The 12,897-nt window shown below is 49.5% G+C and overlaps 1 protein-coding gene across 6 annotated transcripts in view; it reads right to left on the bottom strand.

Moving 5' to 3' along the window:
* The window catches only part of SPDL1 (spindle apparatus coiled-coil protein 1), a 739,625-nt gene that overhangs the window by 188,278 nt on the left and 538,450 nt on the right, over positions 1-12,897 (bottom strand). For all 6 annotated transcript variants that reach the window (XM_069654308.1, XM_069654305.1, XM_069654307.1 and 3 more), the window contains one exon: positions 12,745-12,848. In XM_069654308.1, coding sequence (XP_069510409.1) covers positions 12,745-12,848 — 104 coding nt within the window. The remainder of the gene's footprint in view (positions 1-12,744; positions 12,849-12,897) is intronic.

Here is a 12,897-nt window from a genome sequence, read left to right as displayed (position 1 = left end):
GAAAAGGAACTTGGTATAACTTTAAAAGAATTCAAGCATGAAAGGCTACTCACATGTGGATGGAAATGCCTTTATGAAAATAATTAAACTAAGCTTCATAACGTTCAAATATAACTTATAAAAGAGCCAATCTTTCAGGGAAAAATAAAACCATTAAACAGTCATGGGCGAAGGGGCTAATTATGAGTTTTGCGGAAAGGGAAAACAGACAGAATTTCAGTGGCCACCTAGTTTTCTAATCCACACGATTGACAATGTATGCATGCAATATTTCCGCATACAGTATTTATAAAAGATAGCAAACAGTAAATACTGTATGATTATATGTTACATGACATTAGGCAAGCGTCTACTGCAATTGTTCTGGCTCGAAAGCGCTGTGTGTTGAATGTAGTTTGAACAAACATGAGAATGAAACAGCAGTACATTGCATACGAATAGTATTTAGAATTTAGGCTACTGTTCAATTACAAGCCGAGATGACTACTTTAAAGTCATTATACTACCCATGCCATGCAGTGTTCAGGTTCAGAGAAGATTGGGTCAAACAAATTAGCAATACTTTCCACGTTTCCCCGATTAGTTTGCAAAGTTTTTACACTGCCACACCACCACGACCACAGTCTCTCAAAATACCTAGGCTTGTCGATTTAAGTACACAGGGCACTGTCCTTTGCAAAGCAGTGTTCAGCCCTTTAAGCCTTCCACAGAATCAGGGTGCCATTGTGGGCTTGCACAAACTAAAACAGGAGTGCAAAGCATTTCTAATTACACCTTTAGGCACCCGAACTGCCATGTTCTATAAAGTGAAATGCTGAAAGCAAATTTAGGCAATTTTGAATGAGGGTGGGTGTTGAGCCATGGCTCCCCTGCTTGAAAAGCTCCAGAGTGGGCTTCCTGGAGGTCCTTGAGGCCTCCTGGGAACTTTATGGGTATGGTTATAGTGATGTGTGCGGCAGGACTCCTCTTATGCTGCGGTCGGGCTCTTGTGGAAGTTAATCAGCACAACACAGCCTTTGCATAACCTTATCGACCCAGACTGCAGTTAGACTGTCCGCTTGGTAGAGGATTGGGTGTATCCTAGGTTAAAATGGGGGTGTAGAGGCTGATGCTTCGAGGTACTTGGACATTAGACATTATTGCAAAACGATATAATGAAACATCAAATAGTATAAACTGACACAACATGTAGTCAAATGGTATATAAGCCAGCGGAATGCAATATGGCAGCACTATATTAGAGTTGAGGTTGTAAAATAAGCTACAACAGGCTATAAGGAGAACCCTCTGGGCGGGCAACAGTCCAATAGATAAGGTAATATGCACCTTAAACAATGGTTTTGAGGCCTTCATACAAAGCACAATGACACTGCAAATAGGACATAAAAGATGACATAATATAACAATATCTATCTTAACGTGCTTGTCTAACAAAGAAGCACATTTTAGTACATACAGCGTGACACGGTCAGGTCTAAGCCATGTAGTTCTAGCAAGTATTGATATTGATATTTTATTTCTATCGCGCTTGTACACAAGTGTTTCAGAAGGGAACAGGGGAGAACAAAACAGCAATCTTACTCGGCCCAGTGACATTGGAGAGGGGGAGGGGAAAAGTGCATGGAAGGGGGGAGAAGTGGAAAGTGCGAAGCAGAGGAGAAACAGATAAATAACAATAAATAAATAATAAAGGCAACAAACAGTGGTAGTGCAGCCAGCAATTTGCAAGTGCTAGGTTTGAGGCAGCAGACAGGGTAGATCTGATAAGTGCAGGAAGAAAAAGGGGGGGTTGTATGGGTACAGATACAGACGCCAGTGCAAGGAGTGGCCTGGTGGCAGTGCGGGAGGGTGGCATGGTGAGCAGACACCTGGGCCCGGAGGACAGAGGGTGGCCAGGTGCACGGTGCCAAGAGAGAACAGATCAGCAAGGGAGAGGGGGATCAAAGGCAGAAGAAAAGAGGAAGGTCTTGAGGTGCTTCCGAAACCCGAGATGGTTCTCCTCAAGATTTAGAGTGGCAGGGAGGCTGTTCCAGAGGGAGGCCCCAGCCCAAGACAGAGATCTACCCCCAGCTCTTTTCTTTGAAAAAAGAATGACCCTGAGGGAGTTGGAGGTAGAGGAGCAAAGAGCTCAAGAGGGGAGGTATTTGCGGAGGGATAGCTGAAGGTATTTTGGACCCAGGCCCCAGAAAGCCTTGTGGACAATGCAGAGGATTTTGAATGTAATCCTTGCATCCACTGGGAGCCAAGAGAGATTTCAGAGCTGGAGAGATACAATCCCAGGGCTTGAGGCCAAGGACAAGTCTCGCAGTCCTGTTCTGGATTAGTTGCCGAGGGCGGAGAGTAGAGGCAGGTAGATTTAGAAAGAGGCTGTTGCAATAATCCAAGCTAGAGAGAACCAGAGCTTGGGATACCATGAGCTTCTGGGGGAAGGAGAGGAAAGGCAGAGTACCTCTGAGGAGGTGCAGTGGGAAATGTGACTTTTTAGAGACCTCAGAGATGCGGGCGGAGAAGGAAAGGGTGGAGTCAAAGATGACCCCGATGTTCTTGGCCTCGCAGGTGGGGGCAGGAGGAGGGCCAAGGGAGGCCACGGTCCATCACCCCATTCCTGCACTGCACATCACAGTTGTAGACAGTTTCTTTTTGTTTGTTCCATAGAATTTCAAGAGGCATAAGTTCAAGTGGCGGAACAGGCAGCGAGTAACCTGACCTTTGAAGTGGCGGGCAAGAGCATACAGGACACAGAGCAAATCACGCAACAACGTGACCAAACCAAGCAGTTCGGATCTATGTGATCGTGGCGCTGCCAAAAATGTCATAGTTCACTCGTTCTCCACATCCCCCTACCCGCTTGCCCCGAGCCTACATACCTTTTCCGCAGCACACTTCTGTGTGTGGCCTCAACTCCCCTCTATCCCTGCGATGTCAGTAACACTCACTTATGTGGGTCAGAGCTGGTGGCGCATGGGGCCTTTTTTAAAAACGTTCTTGTCCCACGCTACTCCTGACTCCCATTGAATCGAACAAGGGGAACGGGGGACAACCCCGCTCACTTTATTCGGTGTAACGGGAGTCAAGATGCTTATACAGCGCAAAGGCGCAGTAATGGTCATTTCGGCATTATGTGGTCGACATTTTGGTACGATTCCAGTTGCTACATGACCAGCACAACTCCAGCTATGTTCACACACTTACACACAGACACTGTACTTACCTGCGAAGGAGCAGCAGGGTGGTTCCCTCCTTAAGCTGGCAGGAAAGCCATCACACGAACTGGGACGCTGAACGCAGCTGGTCGCCATTGTTAGAAACAAGCAACCCCGTGTACGAGAAAGGAGCGGAACATAGAATCCCTTTTGTATGCTGTCTTGCCTATAACACTTAACCTGGGAAAAGGACAGGCAGAGGTTGGCTATGGGAACTAGCCGAGGAAGAAAGCCAGTGGAGGGAGAATGGGAAAATAAAAGGGGGCACATGTAGGTGTGAGGTCAAAGGAGAACCAGGAACAAGAGACCTGTAGCAGAAGGACAGGGCAGAGGAACTTGGTAATTGGGATTGAGTGCAAAGAGGCGGGGATGCAGAGTGGGAGAGAGGCAGAGAGAAAGAAAGAGGCAGAGAGGGAGAGAGGGATAGCTAGGGAGGGAGGCAGAGCCAGGGGGTGGGCAGAGGGAAAAGGGTGAAGAGGTGGAAGAGAAGGAGATCCAGAGGCTGGTGGGAGGAGGCAGGTGGGGGGGGGGAGAGAGAGAGAGAGAGAGAAGGAATGAAGGAAAAGTAGGGAAGAGAGCAGGAAAAGAACAGGGAAAGGGACAGAGGAAGAGGGAGAGGGAGATGAATAGCAGTCCGTGGAAAGGACCAGGCAAGCCCTGACTGTCTGGAAAGGTACCAGCCATAAAACATTGTATTTGCCTGGAAGCACCTAGAAGCCATATTAGATAGAGAAGGCGTTTGCCCTTATGCCATCAACCACTGGATAGTGTGAAGGCATCATGAAATGGACACAGACAAAGCAATGAAAGTTTGGGCTATACGCTTTTATTCAAAAGAAGGGTGGAAAAAGGCCTAACTTGCCCTATGCTAAGGGGGGAGACCCCTACCTAAATAAAACTAAGGCTAGTCTGGGTCAGGAAGTCCAAAGCAAATGTCTGTCTGTGTCCAAAACTATTCTGGCCCTCACATCTCTTTGTATACACTGTGTAGGGATGTAAGCCTCACAATGATAAATGTTCAAATAAAAGTTCAGAGCTCTGTCCTGCTCTTGGTTTTCAAAGGGTTTCCCTTCTCCAAGGTTCAAATAGTTCACAGTGCAAAAAGGGGTTCCCTCCCCCACGCTTTCAAGACTTTCAACAGTTCTAACAAAACAATTCCTTGGGATCCTTCCCAGCTCTTCCGGCTTGGTTACCTTTCACCAATTTCATAGAGTTCCATTCCTTAATTTCAAAACACACAAGATTTCCTTTAGAATCAATCAAAAGCTTATTGGTGGTGCTTTAAGTGGCTTTCCCATAAATGGGTGTACTCGGTCTAGGCATAGTTGTTGGACCACACGGACCACCCATCACAGGTCACGCAACTGACACACCTTACTTGCTCCTTCTTCATATGCAGATTGCCACTATGTCATCTTTACAGTGGTGCTTGGTTTATTCTCATTTCACATCCTCATGATGCTTTACCATTGCTTGTTTTGCGACCATTCACTTGTTGCACTTTCAAATACTCTCATGGCTCTTGCCAATGCTTGTTCTCTCAAGCAACACACTTCCTTTATATTGTATGATTCCACAAAACGACTTTCATTCATACAGTATTCAATGTACCTGCTTTCATTCAGTTCATTTAAATCGGTATTCACAATGCTTGCTTTCATTTAGCTCGGCATTCATTAACTTCCTTATAAGTCTTACATGCTCGCCTGCTGTCCCGGTGTCCCCCTTCCTAGGCTGCTTCACCAGTCGGTGCTTACGGTGTTCCAGCAAGACTTTCGGCTGCCACAAGCTCTCTCTCTCATGCAGCGCCTCGCTCGGTCTCCACAGTGGCTCTCCGTTGCTTTGCTTCCACCACTGATGCGTCTATCGCAGCTCAGGCCTCACTCGGCAGCTTTGCCTGGTCATGCTGGTTCCTTTACAGTATTCCACCACAGACCTCCAGCTTCCTTTATCATTGCTTCCCGCTGCATACACTCTGCATCTTTCCAGGTTCCTCGAGCACTTTGTCTGCCACGCCGCCTTCCTGGAGAGGTCTGCTCTCGTCCAGCAGTCCGTAGACCTGCTTCCACAGCGGACTCCATTCTCACTTTTCTTGCTGGTTTTAAAGTTCCCGACAGTTTGATTGGTCCGAAAAGGACAGGACCGGTCATTGTCGACTTGGAAGTTCTGCATTGCTCTTGCTTGTCTCCTCCTCGTCGTCCCAGTACATAACTGGTGTCTGTGTGTGTGAGAGTCACTAAAGAGAGGAATGAATGGCTATGGTTTGTCTGTTCCTCGTCACAGTATCTGGCTGGCGTTTACAGGTAGATGATCTACTAGAAAAATAGGGAAAGCTGTCTACTGTGAGGAATCTGAGCTCAGATTCCTCACAGTAGACAGCTTTGTACATCTTAGACTGTCTCTCTTCTGACAATTCTGGGATTGAGGGATGCCTGGGTTAGGGAGTGTCACAGACGGCACAATCATTACTCCAAGCCCCAGAGGCAGTTAAAGGGCTTTTATTGATTTTTCAATGGGACATATGGCAGTTCCTCACTCTCTCGTCCTGATAAAAGCACCACCTGCCTAACTCAGGCTTACCCAAACCCATGTTAGTAGATCGCGAATATTGAACCCTACTGTCGAAGATCTGTCTTACACTGGATATGAGGACCTAAAGGCAGGATGCCCTTTCTAATAAAACTCTGTGTCGTGCTAAAACTGTCCATTAACACGTTTTTTGCTGTAGAAAACCTGCTTCCAACAATTATGCATAACTAAAACTAGTGCCATGTGCTGCTGCACCAACTATATGCAGCTTGCCTTAAAATTAAATTCTCCTACCATACAGATCAGAAATGTTGGAAACCATTGATACTCCTGAAAATGTGCTCAACAATCGATCCTATAGCCATGGAATACATGGGTAAATATCAATCATAATGTCTTATTAAAGTACTTTCTCTATATTTAACGTAACCAACCTGCCCAAATGTTTTTAATAGTATCTTACAACTCACCATGCATTAAAGCATAATAGCCACTTAGTTTTTAATACCACTAATCCATACAGGCAGCATTTAACTGGAGCTAGACCCTAAAACCCTTGTGGGCAGGTTTTTGTATTCATTAACTTGTATCTGGAATTAACTGCATTGAACCGACCCAAATGTTGTGTACGTATTACACAAAAGGCGCATGCGCGGCTGGCAGGCCGGCGCATGCGCAGTTAATAATAAAGGCGGCGCCCGGCAGTTGGAGCCGGAGCGCCGGAACGAGCAGACGCCTCCGTGTCTGTTCTTGCGCGGCGTCTCTGCGCGACAGCCGCATACACCGGAGGGGCCCTCCCGACACCACGGGCCCTCCGACCATCACACTGGCGACGAGGACGAGCCACGGCCCACTCCCGTGCCCGGCCACGAAACGTCAGTTAAGTCCGCCCGCGTCTTATACTGACGACGCACCGGCGGCCATTTTGTTTTCCTTTGATCCGCTCGCCGTCACGCGCGGCGACCGTGGTTGCGGCCCAACAGGGTGCTCGTGCGCCACTCGCCGACGGCGCCAGGAAAAAAAAAAAAAAACAATCACGAACAATTTTTGGAACCCCCACAGTCTTGCTGGTGCAAGGCTGTGGTAATAAAGAAGAAAGAAGAAGATTTGGAACCCCCACAGTCCTGCTGGTGCCAGGCTGTGGCAAGCAAGAAGAAAGAAGGGGATTTCGCTCCCACCACTACCACAAGGCCATATCTACCACCTGTGAGTACCTAGCAGGAAGAAATGGGTGACGGCGCAGACGATGAGGGCGCCGTAGCCCCAGTTCCCCGCAGAGCCCGCAGCTCCCTAGCCCCCATGCCGGAGTTCGATGCCACTGGGCCCCCTTCCAAGCTAGGACCGAAGTGGCTGCTGTGGGTCAAAAGACTGGACATGTTCTTCAGGGCAGCAGGGGTTGACGACGATGATGAAAAGATTGCGACCATGATCTATTCAGCAGGCGCAGAAGTCCACAAGATCTATGACTCCCTGACCATCCCCGTGGTCAATTACGACGCCGTCAAGCAGGCACTCAAAGACCACTTCTTACCCATGGCCAATGTGGACTTTGATAGGTTCGTCATGGGCGCTGAGAAGCAGTTAGACGATGAACCCCTAGACAAATTCTGCGCCCGCCTGAGACACCTGGCGTCCTCTTGCAGATGGGCCGACGAAGAGGAGATGGTCCGCAACCAACTGCTACAAGGGTGCAGCTCCGGTAAACTTCGGAGGCAGGTGTTGAGGGAGCCTGGCCTAACCCTCCAGCAAATTCTAGACCTGGGCAGAGCACACGAACTAGCTGAGGCTAGAGGCGCGAAAATGGACGCTGCCTCGCGACCAGGACACAATGAAGATGCATTTGCAGTAGGGCGGTCGTCTGCGAACAGGCCAAGATGGACGCCGAGAAAGTCTGACACCGCGTCCACCCCAAGCACCGCGCCATCGTGCTCGAACTGTGGGTATGACCTCCCCCACAGCGGTGACTGCCCGGCCAGGTCAAGAACATGCGCCCGATGCGGCGTACCAGGCCACTTTGCCAGGACGTGCCGTGCAGCTGCCCCTGTCACAACATCGAGAGGACCAGAGAGAGCGGGGCGAAGCAGTTCCCGCAGAGTGAGAGGCATCTCCTCCATTGATCAAGGCCTGCAAGACCTGGATCTCGCGGAAGAAGAAGAGGAGGAAGAGGAAGAAGTCTTCTTCATCTCCAACATCGCGAGATGTCCCAGCACGAAACGCCAGCCCAAGTGCACCGTCGACATCAAGGGCATTCCCACCCCCATCCTCATTGACACCGGGGCCTCAGTCTGCGTGCTAGCCACCAAACACTACGTAGCCCTGCCAGGCCCACCAGAGCTGGCGACGTCAACAGCGAGGATATATGCATTCGGTGGTGACACCCCCTTACCCATCCAAGGTGCATTCATCGCCCCAGTGTCGCACGGACAAAACTCCATCAAGGCAAGATTCTTCGTCACCGACGTCAGCCCCCACTCACTACTGAGTTGCGCTGCGTCAGAAGCGCTTGACATCGTGCATTTCACTTTCGGGGTATACCATGCAGATCTAAAAGGCATGTTACACAAGTTCGCGAGCCTCTTCAAGGGCATTGGCAAACTGAACGCTGACCCCATTCGATTGCACATCGACAAATCCGTAAGGCCGACAGCCCTCAAACACCGCCGAATTCCATTTCACCTGAGAGCACAAGTAGAGGCGGAATTGCAGCAGCTAATGGACCGAGACATCATCGAACGGGTAGAAGGGCCCACCCCGTGGGTTTCACCCATCGTAGTGGCCCCGAAGCCGAAACAACCAGGGGCTGTGCGCATCTGCGTGGACATGAGGCTACCCAATGCGGCCATCAAAAGAGAACGCCACCTCACGCCCACCCTGGACGACATCGTCGGCGAACTCCAAGGCGCCAAAGTCTTCTCCAAACTAGACCTCAGATCAGGCTACCATCAACTGGAACTGCACCCCGAGTCGAGGTACATCACCACGTTCACGACGCACGAAGGGCTGTACCAATACAAGAGACTCAACTTCGGGATCTCATCCGCAGCTGAGGTCTTCCAGAACGCAATAAGAGGAGCGTTGTCTGGCCTGAGGGGTGTCATTAACATGTCCGACGACATTCTGGTCTTCGCCAGATCTGAGAGCGAACACCTTAAAAGACTAGAACGCACGTTTGAGAGACTCCAGGCAGTGGGTCTTACACTTCACCAAGAGAAGTGCGAATTCCTGAAAGATCGGCTGGAATTCTTCGGTTTCACCTTCCATGCGAACGGCATTTCACCTGATCCCGGCAAAGTAAAAGACATTAGAGATGCGCCTCCTCCCACTTCCCCTGCGGAAATTCGGAGCTTCCTGGGGATGGTCAACTACTGCGGCAGATTCATCAAAGACTTGGCCTCCCTGTCAGAACCATTGAGGGCACTCACCAGGAATGATGTACCGTGGCAATGGACAGCGGCAGAACAAAGATCATTCAACGCCATCAAAGAGGCCCTGTCAGAGCAGGAGACGATGGCCTACTTCCACCCCAGCCGAGAATCAGAGATCGTCGTTGACGCCAGCCCCGTTGGTCTAGGGGCAGTCCTCATGCAGGCCGACGAACTGGGGGCAATGAGACCCATTGCCTACGCTAGCAAGGCCCTCACTGACACGGAAAGGCGCTACTCGCAAATCGAGAGAGAAGCCCTTGCCATCCTGTGGGGATGCAAACACTTCAGGATATACATCCTCGGCAAACCCGTCGTTGTGGTCACCGACCACAAGCCCCTGATTCCAATTCTGTCAGGCACCTCTTCAAAGCCGCCTCCCCGGATCGAAAGGTGGATGCTATCGCTCATCGAATACAGCGTCAAGCTGGTGTACCGCCCAGGCACCCACAACCCCGCAGACTACCTGTCCCGCCACCCCGGCACGAGGGACGCCCAGAATCCAGTCGAGGTGTCTGATGCAGGAGACGCTGTACATCTCGTCGTTGAATCAGCCCTGCCTGTGGCCCTGTCGAGGGAGAACATTGCGGAAGACTCAAACTCGGACGAGGCGTTCCTGCGAGTGAAAAGGGCGGTTGCGACAGGGGAATGGCGAGAAGTCCCCCTGAACAACGCCAGAAGACACCCAGAAACGCAGAGAGACCTACAACTGCTGTGGAAGGCTCGACACGAACTCTCAGTGTCCACGGACGGCCTACTACTGCGGGGAGACCAGATCGTGATCCCCAGATCCCTGGTCACAAGAGTTCTCCAGCTAGCCCACACAAGCCATCAAGGCATGGCCAAGATGAAGGCGCGCCTGAGGCTGAAAGTCTGGTTCCCCGACCTAGAGCACCGAGTGACCGAGTTCGTGAAGGCATGCATACCTTGCCAAGCTGCGAGTCCGGCAGAAAAGAGCCCGCCCATCCAAGCCATGCCACGGAGCGACGTGCCGTGGGGTACCGTCCACGCAGACTTCGGTTCGACCGGCAGAGGCCTACACTTCGTAGTGGTGACCGACCAGTGGTCAAGGTACCCCGAGGTGGAGCTCGTGGAATCCACCGCCAGCGATCACACCATCCTGGCCATGGACAAAATTTTCGCCACCCACGGCTTCCCGCTCGAGATCTGCTCCGACAACGGCGCTCCTTTCCAAGGACAGCGTTTCGCCAGATACTGCGCTGAACGAGGCATCAAACACCGCAAAGTGACCCCACTGTGGCCAAGAGCCAATGGAGAGGTTGAACGGTTCATGCGGACACTTAACAAAATTTTTCGCATCTCCGTCAATGGAGGGGAAGACCTGCGCCATAATCTGATCGAATTCCTCCGTGAGTACAGGTCCACCCCACATCAGTCCACCGGAATCGCGCCCGCCGAAGCCCTATTCAAGCGCATACCAAGAGGGCTGATACCGGAAGCAGGAGAGCGACGTCCGGGGGTGATTGATGACACACAAGTGGCAGCGGACAGGGCAGCGAGGAACGAGAAGGAAACAACGAGGCGGAGGCTGCCGGAAAAAGAGATAGCGGTAGGAGATACTGTCCTGGTCCGAAACCGGAAGCCAGAAGGGAAACTCTCAATGACATATGAGACACACCCGATGGGTGTCACCCACGTCAAGGGATCCATGGTCACAGCGGCGAACGCGCGTGGGACAGTGACCAGAAACGCGTCCTTCTTCAAACGCATAGGACCAGCAACCTCTAGAGAGGAACCGGACCCTGGTCGGAGGCAAGCAGCAGATGCACCACCGGAGGACGTTGACACGCCCGGAGACCCTGCGGAACCAGAGAGTGTCGAAATGGGACCGCCCAGGTACCCCCGCAGAGAGGGGCGCCGCCCTCCACAAAGATTCCAAGACTTTATCATGGACTCGGAGACCTGAGCAACAAAAGTCCGTTAAGTATATAATGTTTAGGCCACGTTGGCCCCATGTTTGATGTTTTGTCGTTTGAGGGGGAAAAGGAGGGATGTTGTGTACGTATTACACAAAAGGCGCATGCGCGGCTGGCAGGCCGGCGCATGCGCAGTTAATAATAAAGGCGGCGCCCGGCAGTTGGAGCCGGAGCGCCGGAACGAGCAGACGCCTCCGTGTCTGTTCTTGCGCGGCGTCTCTGCGCGACAGCCGCATACACCGGAGGGGCCCTCCCGACACCACGGGCCCTCCGACCATCACACCAAACATCCACCAATATACTGACAGGATGTCTGAATGAACAACACTTCTTAATTTAAATGAGAAACACAGACAAGATGCATTTTAAATGATTAGCAACTTTCCCTAACCCTCTCCTTCCTTCCTCCTCTCTTCCAATCCTATGACCCTGCCTTTTTTTTCCTTATATTTGCAGATGCAGTTACATTTCAGGCAAACCCCTCTAAACGGTAACGTGTTTTTATGATTGGACATAACTGTATAAATATGCACAAATGTACTGAATTGCAACACATTTTGACATTGCTCATATTGATGGATGTATTTAGGACAATGATTGAAAAAACTAGACGACCTAAACATAAATGCACAACTTATACAACACGCTCTCCTATTTATAACTTTGTTTGGATTGTGTAACGCCTTGATAAAGCCTGCTTAAGGGAGAAACATGTGCACATACCACCAATAGGTTAATATTCTCTCACAGACAGGTTTCTAATAAGGCCTACAACTACTTCGGACTGAGGTTCAGTACCTAATCACTCTAGATTAACTACTAATACATTTTGAGTTTCTTTAACCTTGGCCTAACTATCTCGCAAAATTAGCAGATTACCCTTTGTGAGATGAATTACACGCATCATTCTATTAATTAATACAAATAAAAAAGCCAGGGCTTCTACACCCTTGACAGATGGCCATTCCTCACAGTTATAAGCTTGCTTGTGGGGCTTTTTCATGATGCACAGGTTTGCAAGAATTTTGAATAAAATGCACTTTTATTTTTTAAACAAAACACTGATGAATGGAACATTTGTGCATTGCTGTGAAACACTGTTGCTAACCAGGTAAGTGTTACTATACAATGGTACACTGGTGGTATTCACCTGGGTACCTGTACGTCCATATAACATGCAAGGAAAAACTATGTACACATCTGAATTTAACATACATTCAGAGAGTTCCACATGGTAGATAGTGTGAGAGTCCCAGAGAAGGAACATGTTTGAGAAAATGGCCTTAGAAGGTAAGAGTTTTGCTTCTGGTAAGTGGAATATGGTAAAAACATACCAACTAAAGCACTAACATTTTGACTTTGGAGATTTGAACTTCAATTTATGTAAAAGGCAAGGTTTGACTAGAGCCAGAAAAAGATGGATATTTTCTAAACCAATGAAGCAGGAAAAGGGGCATACATTCTATGGGATTAAAGGAAATGCCTTAATTTTGAATTTGGACCAGGACTAACAAGAGCTGGGCTAACCGTATAACAAACTATATGCATCTGCTCCCCAATCACTGTCAATGGTTAAGAGGTCAAGCCATGCAAAAGAAATAATGAAACAATAGTATCAAGCTACTAGCAATAAAAAATTACAATTTAACTTACCTTGAATTCTCCAGCTTTAATTTAAGTAAATCTACATAGTAGGTTTCATCACCGCTGCCTCCTCCAATAGCCTCATTATTGGAGGGATCCTCAGCTTCCTGATTCTGTTAAAAAGAAAACAAAATGTATTTAAATGTTTTTTAGAGCATATAT

Source organism: Ambystoma mexicanum, chromosome 3q, assembly GCF_040938575.1.
Source record: "Ambystoma mexicanum isolate Mex_15411 chromosome 3q, UKY_AmexF1_1, whole genome shotgun sequence".
Taxonomy (NCBI): Eukaryota; Metazoa; Chordata; class Amphibia; order Caudata; family Ambystomatidae; genus Ambystoma; species Ambystoma mexicanum.
Note: the sequence above shows the minus strand (reverse complement) of the source record. Positions and strands in the feature narration are given on the sequence as shown.